The sequence below is a fragment of the Thamnophis elegans genome, chromosome 3 (assembly GCF_009769535.1).
Source record: "Thamnophis elegans isolate rThaEle1 chromosome 3, rThaEle1.pri, whole genome shotgun sequence".
Classification (NCBI taxonomy): domain Eukaryota; kingdom Metazoa; phylum Chordata; class Lepidosauria; order Squamata; family Colubridae; genus Thamnophis; species Thamnophis elegans.
In genome coordinates, this window is record NC_045543.1 from 15,636,964 (window position 1) to 15,655,836 (window position 18,873).

General features: G+C 38.5%; 1 protein-coding gene across 1 annotated transcript in view; it reads left to right on the forward strand.

The window, feature by feature from the left end:
• The window catches only part of KLHL29 (kelch like family member 29), a 358,553-nt gene that overhangs the window by 300,294 nt on the left and 39,386 nt on the right, over positions 1-18,873 (forward strand). Inside the window, exons 8-10 of the mRNA XM_032212530.1 lie at positions 6,959-7,157; positions 12,374-12,556; positions 14,184-14,364. Coding sequence (XP_032068421.1) covers positions 6,959-7,157; positions 12,374-12,556; positions 14,184-14,364 — 563 coding nt within the window. The remainder of the gene's footprint in view (positions 1-6,958; positions 7,158-12,373; positions 12,557-14,183; positions 14,365-18,873) is intronic.

Sequence of the window (18,873 nt, forward strand, 5' to 3'; positions counted from 1 at the left end):
TTGAGGAAACAGATTTGAAAATGCTTCAAAAATAATAATCCATAAGAAGTGCTTCCAGATGGGTGGGAGAGGAAGTATAATCCTTCTCCAAAACAGTGGCATGAAAAAGTAGAGGTGGCTGATTAAAGGAATCATGTTATAGATGTAGTTATTTTAAAGAGTCACCTGATAAAACAGTCACATCTTCTTGTGTGGAAACCTGGAAAAAAAAAACCACAGTTTTAAAGCAGCGCTATGCCAGAACTCTTGCCTGTTCCAAAATACCTTTCCCAAATCGTTTTCGATTGACCTATTGTCTCGCTCAATATTAGTCTATTATAAGATAGAGTTTGTGACTGAACCTACCTTTGCTAGAAGATGCATAGAGTTTTGACCCCATTGATTTTCTTTGATCTCTCATCTTCTTCTAATTTGAAGGACTATGGTATCTAGTAGCAGGTTTGTCGTCTCAAGGGATAAGTCCAAAAAGTTTATAGAGAACTTTTCCTTCTTCTCTGAAGAAACACTCTTCAGTAATCCTGTAAATGTCTGCTCTATTCCCTGTGATTTTTAATATCTTTAAAACAAAAAAAAAACCATTATTGAGGGAAAGTGCTAAAGGCTTTGGAATGAATTACCAACAGTACCCCGCCTTTAAAAAAAAAACCACTGTTCTCTTTCCCAAAAATCTTGATTGCTACTTTAAATAACACTCTGAAATTGGCAATAGTGTGGGTTGAGTAATAAATGGAAGTTACATTCATACAAATCGTGTTGTTCCAAAACCATAACCAAGAGCCAAGGTGGCGCAGTGGTTAAATGCAGCACTGTAGGCTACTGCTAGATCAGCAGTTCAGCGGTTCAAATCTCACCGGCTCAGGGTTGACTCAGCCTTCCATCCTTCCGAGGTGGGTAAAATGAGGACCCAGATTGTTGGGGGCAATATGCTGACTCTCTGTAAACCGCTTAGAGGGCTGAAAGCCCTATGAAGCGGTATATAAGTCCACTGCTATTGCTATAGAGAGCCGAGGTGGCACAGTGGTTAGAGTGCAGTACTGCAGGCTACTTCAGCTGACTGCAGTTGTGCAGTTAGGCTGTTCAAATCTCACTGGCTCAGGGTTGACTCAGCCTTCCATCCTTCCGAGGTGGGTAAAATGAGGACCCAGACTGTGGGGGCGATATGCTGACTCTGTAAACCGCTTAGAGAGGGCTGAAAGCCCTATGAAGCGGTATATAAGTCTAACTGCTATTGCTATAACTGAAAAGTGTTCAAAATGCCCCACTTTGTTGTGATTTAGTACAGTTGGTGTATAGCTCACTTTTGGGGATAAGGTTTAAACACTTCCAAATCTTGAATTACAAAATAAATTAAGTAGAAACTGGTTATTCAAGCCATTGTCTCACATCTAATAGGTTTCAATAAGGGTACATATATGGTACCAATCATTCTTCAGTTTACGACTACAATTTGGATTGGGCTTTCCATCATACATCAGTATAGTTGTACAGTGAGTCATCATGTGACTATACCCAATTTTATAACAATTTTTACTAAAAGATGCAGCCATTAAGTGAACTGATCTTACTTGTCGGACACCAGCTGGGAAATTGTGACAAATTGTGATGATGTGACTGCAGACGTTAGAGTTGTCATAAATGCAAGCAGACTACTAAGCACCCAAATCGCCATCAGGTAGCCATGGAGGTAGTATAACAGTTTTAACTTTAAGGGTGGATCATAAATCATTTTTTCTGAGGCCATCATAATTTTGAACCATCATTAAACAAGCAGTTGTCAGCTAACGTAATGAAATGTATAGACAACCTTGGGGAGCAATAGCAATAGCAGTTAGACTTATATACCGCTTCATAGGGCTTTCAGCCCTCTCTAAGCGGTTTACAGAGTCGGCATATCGCCCCCACAGTCTGGGTCCTCATTTTACCCACCTCGGAAGGATGGAAGGTTGAGTCAACCCTGAGCTGGTGAGATTTGAACTGCCGAACTGCAGCTAGCAGTCAGCTGAAGTGGCTGCACCCTAACCACTGCGCCACCTTGGCTCAATTCAAGGAGAATTGATGCTGACTGGAAACAATTGGACAAGAAAGGCAGGAGTCCCCAGTGGCTTAATGGTCAGAGAAAATGGAAAGATTCACCCTAACGGTTTAAGCAGTTAAAAGTGGCAATGGGAAGTTTGCATTTTCAGACTTGCAAGGTTTGATTAAAGCAGCTCTAGAGTAAGTTGGAATTACCATATTTTTCAGACTATAAAACGCACCCGAGTATGAGACACACCAAGATTTTGAAGAGATATATATTTTTTTTAAGTTTCTGCCCTCCTCGGCTCCCAGGAGCACTCTGCAGGCCTCCCAAACCCTTTGCATGCCCCCCTTTTTTTGTGAAAAAGGGGCATGCAGAGAATTTGAGAGACCTGCAAAGTGCTTTTGGGGGCCAGGATGGGCAAAAACGAGCAAAAGATGGCCAGTTTTTTGCAAAAACGGCCCCATTTTTTAAAAAAGACAGGGTGTGCAGAGAGTTTGGAAGGCCTGCAGAGTACTCCTGGGGATTGGGGAGGGCAAAAACAGCCCCGATTTTGTGAAAAACTGGCTCATTTTTTGCTCGTTTTTGCCCAAAAATACTGTATTCAGTGTATAAGACACACCCAGATTTTCACCCTCTTTTGGGGGGTAAAAAGGTGCATCTTATACTCCAGAAAATACAGTAGTTGATCTAATCATTTCATCTCTGGTTCACCTGGGTGGGATGACAGTCAAGGCTACCTGCCTTTTTATTAGTCAACTGCCACCTCGTATACATCCCACGCGGTATCATTTATCTATCCTGCAGGCAATTCGAAAGAAGTGGTCAATAGGATCTCCCCAAGGACAAATTGTGAACTCTGTCATCTTTTAAAAAATATCTCAAAATTAAGACAGCCTGCTAGATGACCACAAAGTTTATCTAGTCCAGCATATCTAGTTTATCTAATCCAAAATGTTCAACCAGATGCCAGTACTCTAGCAACTCTACCGACATCTGTGACTATCATGGCACTGCCTCTAAGGAGCAGTTCTGCACTGGGCATTTGTTCTGGAGTTTATAGTTCTGGTCATTACTTGTAAAAAACCCTATATTTTGGCACAAATGTGCTTCCTGAATTGTTTCCTCCAACCATCAGTCACTGCATCTGTCCCAAGAGAAACTGTACGTGATGGCGAGGTTCATAGCATTGTTAAATTTGAGAAATTATTCAGAATTGAACTGCCTCGACAGCTTTATAGCGAGGGATGGTATAGCCATGATAGAATGAAGATTACTTACATGTTATGGATTTGTTTACTTATATTTTATGGCTAGACAGACAGACAAGAGTTTTTCTGGCAGTTATTTACCTTGCTCTGCTTGCTGTAGGGTTAGGGTAATTCTTTGGATTTCTTTCTTTCCTGGTCAGTGATACACATTTTCACTCATCTTCCATTAAACTGTTGAGGTTTTGTGTTCTTTTTTTAAATTACATTGCAGCATTTTGGAGAGGTTGTATACCATCCTGACTTTTCCTTTTATTATCATTTTTTTATAAGTAGTCAGTCTATTTTTGACAAGCTTTGTCAGGCTTCAGAGTAGACCTGGTTGTCAGTCTCGGTTTTCCTAACACTGAACCCTCCTTTTACAGAACAAGTACAGAGATGGTATTCAGCAGGTTCTGACCAGTTCTGGAGAATTGGTAGCGGAAATTTTGAGTAGTTCAGAGAACCGATAAATACCACCTCTGACTGGTCCCACCCGCCTCTATTCTCTGCCTCCCAAGTCCCAGCTGATCGGGAGGAAATGGGGTTTTTGCAGTAACCTTCCCCTAGAGTGGGGAAGGAATGGAGATTTTACAGTATCCTTCCTCTGCCACGCCCGCCATGCCATGCCCACCAAGCCACGCCCACAGAGCCAGTAGTAAAAAAAAAAATGAATCCCACCACTGAACAGCTATCCTTGTCAGAAGGCTTTTCTATGATTTGGTTTAATTTCGCTTTCTATTGTAGCCGAGAATAAAGCAATATCCACTCCGACGATTTATTCTACGCAGCCCGTTGAAATCAAAACCCTTAAGTAGGTTTGGGCTTCAGAGAATAGATTCTAAGGTTTTTTTTCCTCCTGCCCTCCCTTGTCAACAGACACTTGGCTGTTCTTCTGATAAATTTGAAGGCACCTAAACTATGTTGTCACAACAGAACTCTCTAGTCCAGGAATTGCTGGCTCTCAACTTACCAGCTTCCTCTTTTGGAGTTTGGTCTGAATGTTTGTGTTATCCTTTTTGCTTTTTAAGATACTGACAATTTCCTGGCTAATATTCCGTCAACTTTTCTCCTCTAAAGAAATTGCCATCTTGGAAATCAGAGATGTGCCAGTCATACCACACTTCGGGAGCATTTCTTCAACAATGTCCATTAGCATTAGCATTTTGATACCAGCTTTATATTATTCAACACAAATATGAAACAAATCAAGACAGCATGTAAATAAAGCCAGTAACAACAGTAGTGTTTTTTAACTATATACTTTAGTGTTATTAACGTTAACAACTGGGCCAAGGGCATAAGCTGTCATAGGCAGAAGTTTGATGTTTCAATCATTTTGTACTATGTTCTCAATTAGATAACCAGTCAAAATAAATTGGATATGTTTGCAATAATACTGCAATTGTCAAGGCTTTGAAGGATAGGTATTGTCTAAAGATATGATATTATTCAAATCCAGCCTTTATTGATTATTCAGGATAATCTAATGCACACATACAGAACATTAATTTGATCTTTTTGCTGTGATATTTCCTGCTCTGAAGAGATGAACATTTTTATTAATTCTACATTTAGATGGTTACTGCAGCTGATATGGTAAAACAGCAAATACAAGTTTGCTTTTCTTACAGCTCTCTCTGTCTTTTTGTTCTTATAATTCCATTGTTGGTTAAGCAAATAAGAGCCTCAATAAATGTAATTTTAATAATGTAGAACTGACAGATGATAGTTTTCTCCCAAAGATTGAAAAGTGGTCTCTTATGAGTCCCCTAATATTTCATCTCTGCTAGTTTTGTTTTGTTTTTTTAAATAAAAGCAACAGCTATCTTCTCTCTGTCCATTATAAAAGAAGCTTTTTTTAAACTTCATTTTTGATCAAATTGTGGGAGATCTAGAGAGTTTAGTGTCCTAAAAAACGTTTCAAATAAAACGTTTTCAATATATGTGATTGATGTCCTGGTGAGATGCCCTGCTCATAACTAACATAGTTACCAAACTTTAGTCTCTAATAGGTCTGAATTGATAACCACTTTCTAGAAAGTTAGAATTAGGTGTGTTTAGAACATTAAGTAGAGTATAATTTGCACTCCTTCCAAATCCTCATTTTCTTCTGTTCTTAACTGGCTGTCTTCATTCTCCGTGGCACACAGTGTCCCCAAGGTTGAAAAGTTAACTAAGAAAAGTATTCGGAGTAATCCTGGTTGCCTGAAGATCTCAGGTGCTTTGAAGTTCTTAAAGGTTTCCATCTTCCTTTCCAGTGTTTCACAGCATTGCCCTAGCAATATCTTTGACTGTCCTTAATTACCTTTTCCCACTTTTACAAATCTGCTCTTTTTGCCTGTTTTCTACCTGTTGTGTTTTTATTGCCTGAGGCAGTTTGTGATATTTAGCAGAGATGAACACTTGCAAAGAAATAAATGGATTCTCTGTTTTATAATATACCTTTTTCTCTCACTTGGACTTTTTGTTTTGATTAAGCCTTGACTGATGATAGAGGTTTTCAGCTATTTTAAATATCCTTTGTACCGCAAAGTTTATTTTATTGATGCAGAAGGATGGAGATATGCCACATGCATTTGATTATTGGCTCCTTGAGTTTGACTTCTAGCAGAACCTGAAAGAACGTATTTGTTTTGTCAGTGAAAAAAAGCCCATGGCTTTATCACAACTACTGCTATTATTCACTACATTCACTTTAGATGTTCTATAAACATAGAACTTTTTTGACATTTGAAATGCTGCCGGAATAACTGTTGGTTTGAAATAAAGCAGCCAGACTTAACTTTCAAAGTTAATTGAAGAACTTGCAAAAATCACAGCAGACCTCCTCTGTTCAAGATATATAAATTTGGCATAGGTTCCACCATCAATTTTAAGTTTGAAATGTTGGTTTGGTTTACATGCTATAAAATGAAAGCTGATATCTTTTGACATTATTTCTTCCATTCTGTGAGTAAGAAGGCTTACCTTTTTCCCCAGAAGAATGTTTTACCTTCATCAGGGCCATAACAACTGTATTTTTTGAACTATAAGACGCACTGGTGTATAAGACACACCAAGATTTCGAAGAGGTAAGTAAGAAAAAAAGGTTTTGCCTTCCCTCAGCCTCCAGCAGCCCTCTGCAGGCTTCAGCAGGGCTGGGGCAAAGCAAAAACGGGTGTTTCTGCCTTGCCCCAGCCCTGCTGAAGCCTGCAGAGCGCTGTTGGGGGGCTGAGGTAAAGCAAGAAAGCCTCAGTTTTTGTGGAAAATGGCCTGTTTTTTCGCAAAAACGGGCATGTTTGCCTTTCCCCAGCCCTGCTGAAGCCTGCAGAGTGCTGTTGGGGGCTGAGGGAAGGCAAAAAAACCCTCCATTTTTGCAAAAAAAAAGGGCCCATTTTTTGCAAAAATTGGATGTGGGGGCTTAGTTTCGGGAGACCAAAAATGGCTGTATTCGGTGTATTAGACGCACCAACATTTCCACGCTCTTTTAAGGGGTTAAGGTGCGTCTTATATTCCGAAAAATATGGTATTTTTTGAGAAGAGGAAACACACGAGGAGAAAAGCCTAGATAGAATTATTATCATGAAAATAGGCCAAACACAAATGTTCCACTGTCCCAAATAGATCCAAAAAAAAGAAAGAAAAAAAAGCAAGGCTGTTGAGAAACCAGTTGCATTAAGAAGTCACAGTGTCTTTTTTTTGTTTTTTACAGTATTCTGCTGAGCTGTTGGCAGTGGTCCGTCTGCCCTTCATCCATCCCAGTTATCTGCTAAACGTCGTTGACAATGAGGAATTGATAAAATCTTCAGAGGCCTGCCGGGATCTGGTGAACGAAGCAAAACGTTATCACATGTTGCCACACGCCAGGCAAGAGATGCAAACTCCAAGAACCCGGCCCAGGTTATCAGCAGGTAATGGTGGAGCCTTGAAAAGATCGTATTTCTGAAATGGCTAATGGTATTTGCAGGCTGCAAGTAAGGAACCAAGATTAAAAGGCTTCCCCTCAGTTTTTCTGTAAAGCGTCCAAGATACAGGCAGATATCAAACTGGGCAATTGGGCATTGCGAACTGGGCAATTGGGCATCCTGCAGTCCTTCAGATTTTTCCCACTGATTCTCCTTGTGGCAGAAGTTATTGAGAGCGAGGGACCGGCAAGAGGGCATTCATCATCCCAGACCAGGTGCTAATTCCCTGGCAGATGGTTTTCTGTCATGGTTTGGCCATATTTATTTAACAGCCTAGCACAGTCTGGAGATAGAATTCTGGGCATGCAGGTAATTTATATTTCTTTAATCCAACTTGACTTTTTCCCCAAACATCTTTAAAATTATAGACATCCTTGAATACGTTAGATTGCCTTCCAGAAAATAATCTCTCTTTTTTGCCATTTAATAATGACAATAATTTTTTTTTAAGTTTTTACAATAACATATCTAAATCTCTGCATGACCCTGAGGTATCACAGCGATACATACATTTTGTATCATTTATGAAATGCCTGGCTGGCTGCAAGCAGATTTATTAAGCAGAAAAGCCATTAAACATAATGTGACTTCTAGATAAGTCTACAGAGGATCTCAGTCGCTCCTTTGAAATGAAGACTCATTTTCATAAAATAAGGGGCAGACTACTGCAGGAGAGAAGGCATTTCTGCCTTGGTAAAAGTGAAGACTCCCAAAAATATACATTGGAGTCCATGAATGGAGAGGGCTCCTCCATCCATAGTCTTCACATTGTGAGACAGAATAGCAATAGCAATAGCAGTTAGACTTATATACCGCTTCATAGGGCTTTCAGCCCTCTCTAAGCGGGTTACAGAGTCAGCATATTGCCCCCAACAACAATCCGGGTTCTCATTTTACCCACCTCGGAAGGATGGAAGGCTGAGTCAACCCTGAGCCGGTGAGATTTGAACAGCCGAACTGCAGTCAGCTGAAGTAGCCTGCAGTGCTGCATTTAACCACTGTGCCACCTCGACTCTTCAAGGGATCACAGTGGCCTCTATCCTGTCCTATTGTAAACCTATAACTAGTGGTGGGCTGCTGCCGATTCAGACCGGTTCAGGCGAGCCGGTAGTTGAAACCCGCCCCGGCGCAATGCTGTCCTATTTAACTTTGTTTTTTATGCCGCACGCATGCATGCAAGGCACACGAGCAAAGCGCATGCACGGAAGGCCGTGTACTCATAACCAGCGAACCAATTGTTAATGTAAGTGCAGCTCACCTCTTCCTATAACCTTGAGAGTTCTTCTTTTAAACCTATAGCCTTGACAGTTCTTCTGACCAATCCCGTTTATCTTTTCCTCTTACTTCGTCAATCCCTTCCCTTTCCAGTCCAGCAATCCTGTTCTTTCACTTTCTTTCCATCCCTAATGATTTTCTTCCTTTTTTCCTATTTGCATTGAAGAGACAGGAAGAAGCCCTCAACTTACAATCACAATTGAGACCAAAATTTCTTTTGCTAAATAAGACACTTATTGAATTAGCTTTGCCCCATTTTACGACCTTTCTTGTCATAGTTTTTAAGTGAATCACTGCAGTTGTTAAGGGAATCATTCAATCATTAATCAAATCTGACTTCCCACATTGACCTTACTAGCCAGAAGTTGGCTTGGAAGGTCACACGTGGTGATCACATGACTCCAGGACAGTGCAACTGCCATAAATGCTAGTTGCCACATGTCTCAATTTTGATCACATGACCATGGGGATGCTGCAACGGTGATAAGTGTGAAAACTTTTATAAGTCCCTTTTTTCAGTATCGTTCTAACTGCTAAGTTACTAAACAGTTGGTTATAAATAAGGACTTCCTGTATTTGTAAGAGTCTTTCAGCAAAAATTGTTTGGCATAGATGTATAGTTGGAGGATCTATACCCATGATGGTGAACCTATGGCACGTGTGCCACAAGTAGCACACAGAGCCGCCTCTGCAGGCACATGAACCATTGCCCCAGCTCAGCTCTACCGCGCATGCGTGAGCACCTCCCATCGGCCCAGCTGATTTTCAGGTCTCTGCTGTGCATGTATGGGGGGGCGTATATGGGAGATGTGTGCGCATGCACAGGGAGGGGGGTCGCAAGCACGGGGGGCCATGCACATGTATTGGGTGGGGGAAGCGGAGCGCCCCGCCCATGGCCCATTTTTAATTCCAGGAGGCTGCAGGGAGGCCTACTAAGCCCAATGGCGGGGTTGCACGCACATTGCAGAAGATAAGGGGGGGTGTCGCACATTCATTGCATTATGGGTGCAGGCACAAACACTATCACGCACACACGAGCCCTTTCAGCACGCGACGACAAAAAGGTTAGCCATCATTGATTTATAAATTTTTAAAATGGGGTGCCATTTTATAGATAATTACTTCGTCTTCAATTTTGAGCACTATCCTTTTTTATCCTGAATGTAATAGTTTACATAAATTGACCTCTTCAGACTGTGGAAAGTCATAACTAAAGTGCCTTTGTTTGGTAAATAACTGAATCTTATATTTTATTTGACATTCTTGGTTAAAATGATACCTTAAAAAACATAATATGGGATGGTTTTTTATAGGTCTCCTTTTATATCCTTGTATATACATCATATATGAAAAGAAAGATGAGCAATACTGTGAATGAGTAACTAAATCAGTAAACAGATTCAGTTCCCAGATTTTATTTATTATCTAGGAAACATAAAGAGATCCTGATCTGCTTTTATTATAGTAATGTTAAAAACGTTTGAACATACCCATTCTGTTGAAAGATAGCATGACATCTCAGGTGAAATTTAGGCATATTTTACATGTGGAAGGCATACTAATTGCCTTTCAAAGGTGCTTCAAGACAGCAGGAAAATTCAAAAAGCCAAGACGTTATTATTATATAAAACTGCATGTCAGCCTGCATTTTTTGCAGAAATGTTATCTGATTAGATAATTTATCAGAAAGATGAAATACTTTCAGGCACAGCCCTTCTCTTACTCTTGTAAATTGGAGGTGACCAGCAGTTTATCAAAGTATCTGTCTACAAAAAAAATTGTAGGGGTAATGCAAACTATTTTCAGAAAATTATTAATTAAGAAAAAGTAATTTCCCAAGAATAAGAAGAGTGATTATTTCTGTAAGTCAAAGTCCAATTAGTTTAACTATTCATTAAGAGTGTTTCAATCCTTTGTGAAAATCACAATATCTACAATATCCTCTTGAGGCTATTTATTATAATCACATTAGTTCTAAACAGGTGATGAGTTTTCCTGCCATTGTTCTGGAAACAATCACCTTAGTGCCAGCTGAATTTACTCCCAAGTTTTATAATCTGTCACTTGATGATACTATCTCTGTATATCTATAAAGCAATAAATAGTTCATTCCAAAGCAGAGAATTATTATTAGATTTTTATTCTGTCCCTCCCTCCCCCACCTTTTTTTTTTTTTTGAGACAGAGAGGGTCAATTCAAGATGGCAACACATGTAATACTTCTATTTCATATTTCCCCACAGCAAGGATTGCTGGACTGAAAGAGAGTGACTGGCCTAAAGTCACCTAGCTAGCTTTCTAAACTAGAACTCTCCAATGTCCTTGTTTCTAGACCAGTTCAGTGATGGGCTGATGTCGGTTCGGTCCAATTCGGGCCAACCAGTAGTTCCGACAATCAGCCTACCTGCACCTGCCCTATCCTATCCTATATTTCCTTCTTTCTGGCTCAGCTGATTCACGTAGCACAGCTGATTTCTGGGCCTCCGCTGTTCTACTTAGCAGGACTGCCTTAGAAGGTAGGCAGCTGAGCTTCAAATTGCTGTAATTTAAATGCTGCACGCAAGCTCATTAGGCACGTACGAAATACATGATCACTGAACTGGTGGTTAAACTGGTTGCAGCCCACCACTGGACCAGTACCTTACACCAAGCTGATTCTCATGGTAGCTAAACATTTGAAAATGTTCCTATTCTTTTTTATGTTATCATGAGACATAAAAATGTACAGTAGTTGTGTTTATTTTCCTCTCTCCAAGGGGAAAAGAAACGCTTCAGTCAAAATTTCCAAAACATAGGGACAGAAACATAAACACCTTATTTGATGTCATGCTGGCAATGCTCAATAGATTATTTTAGAATACACAGCCATCATTTAAAGAAAACTCCAGTTTTTGAAAAATATTTTTGAGTTCTTCAAATAAGTTCTTTACACAAAGATCTTTAAAGGAGTGAGTATTCAAATCCATATTAGCAGGTGAAGTGTAACGTTTTCCCCTGGATTAATATTAATTCATTTGAGTTAAAGAGTGTGACCCCTTTGACATTGGATGAATATTAATGTTGTTTTGAAAATAAAGATAAACATATGTGGAGACTCTAGAAAGAGTGCAGAGAACAGCAACAAAGATGATTAGGGGACTGGAGACTAGGTTGCAGGAACTGGGTATGTCTAGTTTAATAGAAAGAAGGGCTAGGGGAAACATGATAGCAGTGTTCCAATATCTCAGGGGTTGCCACAAAGAAAAGGGAGTCAAACTATTCTCCAAGGCACCTGCGAGTAGAACAAGAAGCAATGGGTGGAAACTAATCAAGGAGAGAAGCAACTTAGAACTGAGGAAAAATTTCCTGACAGTTAGAACAATTAATCAGTGGAACAGCTTGCCTCCAGAAGTTGTGAATGCCCCAACACTGGAAGTCTTTAAAAAGATGTTGGATAGCCATTTGTCTGAAACAATATAGGGTTTCCTGCCTAGGCAGGGGGTTGGACTAGAAGACCTCCAAGGTCCCTTCCAACTCTGCTATTGTATTGTATAAATATTAGCAGGAAAGGTATATTGAAAAGGAAATGTCTTTCCACTTGATAGAAACTTACTCCAAATTTAGTCTACATAAATTATCTTGCTAGATCTTGAAAAAAAAAAACCATGCACTGTGTGCTGCTTAAGCAGCAAGAGGAATATTTTACAAACATGTTACTCTGCTTATCCTGTTCAGGGTGCACTAAGCATATAATCAAATGTAATGAAACAGCAGAAAAGAATTAGGCTTATGCAAAGAATAACAAGGTAAGGGGAAATTGGAGATTATGATCCTTCAGAGATTATGATCTGATAATATGTATTTGTATCTATAAAAAGTAATCTATGTTTGGGTCAATTACCATTCTAGGTGTAGCAGAAGTCATAGTCCTAGTTGGAGGCCGTCAGATGATTGGAATGAATCAACGGGCTTTGACAGCAGTCACATGCTTCAATCCTCAGAACAATAAGTGGTACCCACTAGCCACCCTGCCCTTCTATGATCGGGAGTTTTTTAGTGTGGTGAGCGCTGGAGACAATGTTTACCTCTCAGGTGAGCAACAAATACAGTGGACTCTTTGCAAACGTATAAGGCAAACTAATCAGAATGGATGCATAATCATTTGGCTGGGAAGACGAGAGTTCCTTCGAGCATTTTCCATTTCATTTAAGCTCAGATTTTCTCCCTAGGACATTTTCCCCGTGTAATGTGCAAAAAGATGCATTATGGATCTTGGTTAAACTGTGAAGAGTTTTTCCTTGCAATTGTGACACAGTATGAAGCATCTGGATCTGAATCAAAATGATTATGTTTCTGTATCTGAAGCCGGTTTGCTCAAGTTGTTGATCTGTACGACCATGTTTACTTAAAAGACATGTAATCCCTACTCATTTTTTTTAAAATCTGTCCTTGAAACCTCTTCCTACTTTTAGTGAAAGGGAACAAGCTCTTCTCTCACATGTTCAACTGGAGAACCACAATTTTTAAACTGCCACCACAGCTTCATTATTCATGGTGGCACAGTGGTTAGAGTGCGGTACTGCAGGCTTCTTCTGCTGACTGCTGGCTGCCTGCAATTTGGCAATTCAAATCACACCAGGCTCAAAGTTGACTCAGCCTTCCATCCTTCTGAGGTGGGTAAAATGAGGACCCAGATTGTTGGGGGCAATAGGCTGACTCTGTAAACAGCTTAGAGGAAGGCTGGAAAGGACTGGAAAGCAGTATATAAGTCTAACTGCTATTGCTATTGTTATAATCATACTATACCAACATTTCACTTGTGGAAGAAAACTTACATATTCAACCTTGGGGACTGCATGGAAATTAGGAAGGAAGGAAGGAAGTACAAGGTATGAAAGATTGCAGGTAGATAAAAGGTGAGAGAAGAATCAATTGCAAAAGCTGTTTGCCACATGGGAGTATCTTAATACTTTTTTCATTATAGCAATAGCAATAGCAATAGCAGTTAGACTTATATACCGCTTCATAGGGCTTTCAGCCCTCTCTAAGCGGTTTACAGAGTCAGCATATTGCCCCCAACAATCCGGGTCCTCATTTTACCCACCTCGGAAGGATGGAAGGCTGAGTCAACCTTGAGCCGGTGAGATTTGAACAGCCGAACTGCAGAACTGCAGTCAGCTGAAGTAGCCTGCAGTGCTGCACTCTAACCACTGCGCCACCTTGGCTTATTACTATTTTAGTGATACCTATAGACTATAATGTGTAGTGACTCTTCGAAATCCTGTATTACTGTATTACATTTTGCATCCACGGATAGCACAGAGATTCTGAGAACAGCCACCCTGATTGTAGCATCCATTGCCTAGGCCATGTGTTATGGATAATTTCTAATCTGAAAATGTTGAGTAAGCTGCTTAGTTGCTTCATACAGTTGCATATGCAACTGAATAGCCTGTAGGATATTTATGAATGCTGCCTAATTATGCTCACATATGCAAATGTCCTGCCTGGCCTGACATCATGACAGCCTTTAAAAAAAAAAACCTTTGGGATGCATAAATAAGTGACAGCAATCTGCATCATCGGAACAGATGCTTGCAATCGACGATGATTTATTTTAATTAGTCATGCGTCATTTTGAAGATCTTGTATTGCAGTTGACTTGCAATATAGATCAAGTCACTGTGGTCTTTTCCCCCCTTCTCCTTACTGAGGACAGGTGGTATGGAAGCTGGAGTCACACTGGCTGATGTCTGGTGCTACATGTCGCTCCTGGATAACTGGAATCTCGTTTCCCGAATGACAGTCCCACGATGTCGACACAACAGTTTGGTTTATGATGGCAAAATATATACCATAGGAGGCCTTGGTGTAGCGGGCAATGTTGATCATGTGGAGAGGTAAATTTATTTTGTGTACAGAAAATAGTTCTGAAACTACTCAGAAATTTGATGGTGAAAATAACATTTTTTTTTCAGATTCTTTAGTAGGTTGGATTTTTTTTTTTAATAAGATAAGGTTGGGTTTGAGTTTTGTTCTGTTTTTGTTATTTTAGTTCCTCCTGAACCAGGTCTTTGTAAAAGTGTGACTGAGAATAAGGAGTCTCGGTAAGCAACACAAAAGTCATTAAAGAGGAGCTTAGATGTACCAGATCTCTGTTTACTTTCCCATTGGAGTTATCCTGGTATACTATTATTCGAGGAAACCCAACAAATCAGTTTAACAGACATGCAGGGCAAGAATAATATCTCTAAAACCAGCAGGGAGGTTAGCACTTTTTTTATTCCTGTGTCTTTAGCTTTTATAAATTTAGAGAACCATCCTTCTGCGACTGATTATATTAAAGGGAACTGCTTCCAGAGATCTGCGCCCCAACAGGCCCACCTCAGTACCAACTCAGTGGCCCACCAACCAACACACAAGGGCGTCTCGAAATTGGCCAACTCAGCATATCTGAGACATTTCTGAAGTATATCCATTCCTAGTGGAGGTTAATTGTTTGGGGTCTGTATCATGTGAGCATGTGTTGTGATCCTGCACAGCATAATGAAGTGATCACCAAGACCATTTTTCGTGGTTCTTTCTCAATAGTATTTTATTCTGGTGCCTAAACTTTGAGTACAAGGGCACAATTGTTTTTCAAACTGCCTGGAGAGAGATGTATTATCCAAATGCCTCTTCAGTGTGTTTTTTTAACTATTAAAAACTAATAGTAAAAAAAAAAAACCCTAATTCATTTGTAGAATTAGCAAAAGTCTATCAGCTTTCCCAATAGTTACAGGAGAGACCCATCCTACGTCTGTGTTGTAAATGTTGAGGACAGTGATTTGTATGGATTACAGAGTAAGAAATTTAGTTTTTTTCATTAAACGTCAACTGAATCTCTTAAGACCCAAAGCAACCAGTCATATCTTTTATACAAAACAATGGGGAACCTACGTTATTTAGGTTTCTGTGGATCCTTATCAATGCTGAAAGCTTTTGTTGTCCAAATTGTTTCTCAATCTCACATCTCGCATTGTTCATGAGATTGCTAAAGTGGCATGCTGATTTTATCTCATTCTAAAACCATTATCAGAAGCTGGAAGGAGTAAAAGTAGACTGTGCCCACAGTACAGTATTTTTTTGTAGTTACCTATAGCCAGACTAAAATGGTTACTTGTATTTCTCTTATTATGAGATTAATGTTTATAATAATTTAATTGGCACTTTATTCTTTTCTTCATCCCCTCACCAAATCTATTCCTTTTGATTCTGCTATGCCATCTACTGGTTTTTAAGCAATTGAATTTTTTTGCTGGCATACAGCAAACAATACCTTACTCCTTTATTTAGATCAAGCTGTTTTCCAATCTCTGGTCTTTTTATTTTTACTATTTCTGTAAAGGGTGTTACAAATACTATATTTCAGATTCTAGGCAAATAACTAAACCATTCAGCTGTTTTGTAAAGTGACTTCGCAGAAGTTTTCAATTTTTAACTTGAATGATTGTTTTAGCTCCCGGAGTCCTTCAGGATTGGGCGGCATATAAATTTTGATAATAAATAAATAAATAGCTATTTCCATTTCAAAACTGTTATTTTGCACAGTGCATAAATCTCACAGAAGAAGATACTTCAGTCCCACAAAGATCTGTGGACATTCACTCAGTGATTCATAGGTATATGTGAATCAAGTATGTACACTATGTCATCAAAATAAATTTTACAATAAAATCTACTAAAAATATACATTTCCTCCAGCAAAATTAGTTCAGTGATAACTAGCGATAGATGATAGATAGATAGATAGATAGATAGATAGATAGATAGATAGATAGATAGATAGATAGATAGATAGATAGATAGATAGATATAGATGATAGATGGATGGATGGATGGATGGATGGATGGATGGATGGATGGATGGATGGATGGATGGATGGATGATGGACGGACCTGTAAAACAGCCTTCTACAATTAGAATATGTGGATTTTTAACTCCCTGAGTTTTCAATTCAAATCCTCACTTACACTGGGCACTTTATATTGGGGAAGGCTACTGTAAGTTATTCAAAGCTGTTGATATACATCAACAATATTAGGAAATCGTAGTAAGCCAAAATTTCATTAGATACTTCTAGTCTACTCGTAAATCAGCATGATGGCTACTTACCAAGTTTTCTTGCTAACCCATACAGTTTATTGTCTGGCTTGTGCAGCATTGGTATGAAGATCATAGCTTATGAATGTTATGCCGAGAAAGATCAAAGGTATCAGTAGACTCACAGCCCCATATGAAGCTGAGGAGGACATTTCTGGTGACCCATAAGCCAGAATTCTTTAAAATTAAGATGTACTATAATACCCAAGAGAAGACCTCATTTTGTTGCCAACAATCTACTGAATTTATTGCCAAAACTGCAATTTGAGTTAGATATGTTATACAAGGAATGATAATAGTTAGGTTTCAGACTAACAGCAGGTTTAGGGTTAAATTTTCATTAGGTAAGTTTAACTCAGTTATTCAAAGAAAGATGGGATATAAATATAATAAATAATATTGGCAATTATAATTTGTAGCTATTCTCTTAGTTGCTAAGGTACATAATCAGCTTTCATTAATGAAGATATTTCATGCCTGATTTTATATACAAATATTTCAGTATCAAACAATATGCAGATAGTAGTTCAGTGAAAATTAGCTGCATGTGCTTATCCATCATGAAAATAAGGTTTTTCCAAAATTTCATCATATAGTTTCTCCAACCCTACTTCCCCGCTGTAGAGGCAGGAACATTATTCTAATGGAGTTTTTTTTAATGCTCTGCAATAGTTTTTTGTATTGCTTTTCTATAAATTCCCTTTTGAGAAATAAGAATATGCATTGAAGCTAGGCCATCTATTCTATCACATTCCTTTTCAAATGGATTTTTTTCCCTTTGCTCTATGCAATGAGACAAAAGAATTTTAAACAGATCCATGATGTTCATATGCTTGTAAGATTCAAGTAGCACAACAGTTTGGAATTCTTGATGTGCCCACAGAAAAAAAATTGTGCCTGCAGCTTTGGCCAGTCATATTTCAGCTGAAAGAAGAAAAGGAGTTATACAGGAAGGACATATTTATGGGAGGCATAGAAAACAGACTTTCATAATACAGTACAGTGTTATTTTTCTGTAACTATGTTGCTGCAAAGTATCCTCTGAATAATGTATAAGATAGTGAAGGTATGGTACATAAATTTCAAGTAATGATGGTACAGAAGCTTTATAAGAGAAATAAATTAAAGCATTCATTCATAAAGTTGCTAACCAAGACAGAAAAGAATTAAGAGGACAATGCATATGTGTATTCAAACATAATTCAGAAAAAGAGTAATTTACAGTATAATCCAAAGAGCTTTCTCCATTCAATATAAGTACAGAGTAACAAATATTAAAATCTGTAACAACTGTAAACATGGAATAAGAAAAACATGACATAGCTGGAATTGGGAAAAGATGTCCAACCTGTCATGTTAACTATTATTTATTTTTATTTTTTGCATGTTTTAAAGACTTCAGTGCTTTGTAAGTTTAAATAATAATTGTTGTTTCACGGTATATTTTGGATATATCATACCATATTGTAGCATATAGCATATCTATCTATTCATACTTTTATTTTTAATCTTCTTTATCTAATCAAAATGTCATCAGTTATGAAGGGAGATCATCATAGTAAACAGAGCACCAAATTTTGGAGAAATTTAACAAAATTAGAATAGTTTAAGAATGAGGAATCCCCAAAACATCCCAATAATGTTTATTGACATTAGGGAAAGATCCAATTTGAAATCCAGAAAGAGTTACCAAACATAGGCATCTGTGCCTGTGGTATTTTGTTACCCATTCCATTTATTATTAATATTACCGTATTTATCGGCGTATAACACGCACCGGCGTATAACACGCATCCCCCATTTTAACACAAAAATTTGAGTAAAAATTTTTTTCATTAAAAATAAATGACTTGGAAGCTCGGAACTTAATGTTGGATTAAAATTTATAACATTAGAACATGAATTATAACATTAACTCCTCAACATAAAGTGCCTTCCTTCCTTCCCTCCCTCCCATCCCTTTCTTTATGTTTTCTTCATGCTTTCTTTTCTTTTTCCTCTGCTCTTTTTAAATCCCCCCCCTTCTTCTCCTCCTCTACATTTAGGTTGGATTAGTTTGTACAATGGTCATCAAACTTCTGAAGTAAAAATAAATAAATAAATCATATTTAAGAAGAAGAAGAAAAAGGAAGACGTTTTTAGTTAAGTCAAACGTTTTAATAAAAGTTTCATCTTTTAAGATTTGTCCAACACATCCAATTGTAACCTTAACAGTAAAGAATATCACCCCAGCTGCTAAAGGTTCAACCAGTCTGAGAACCATTGA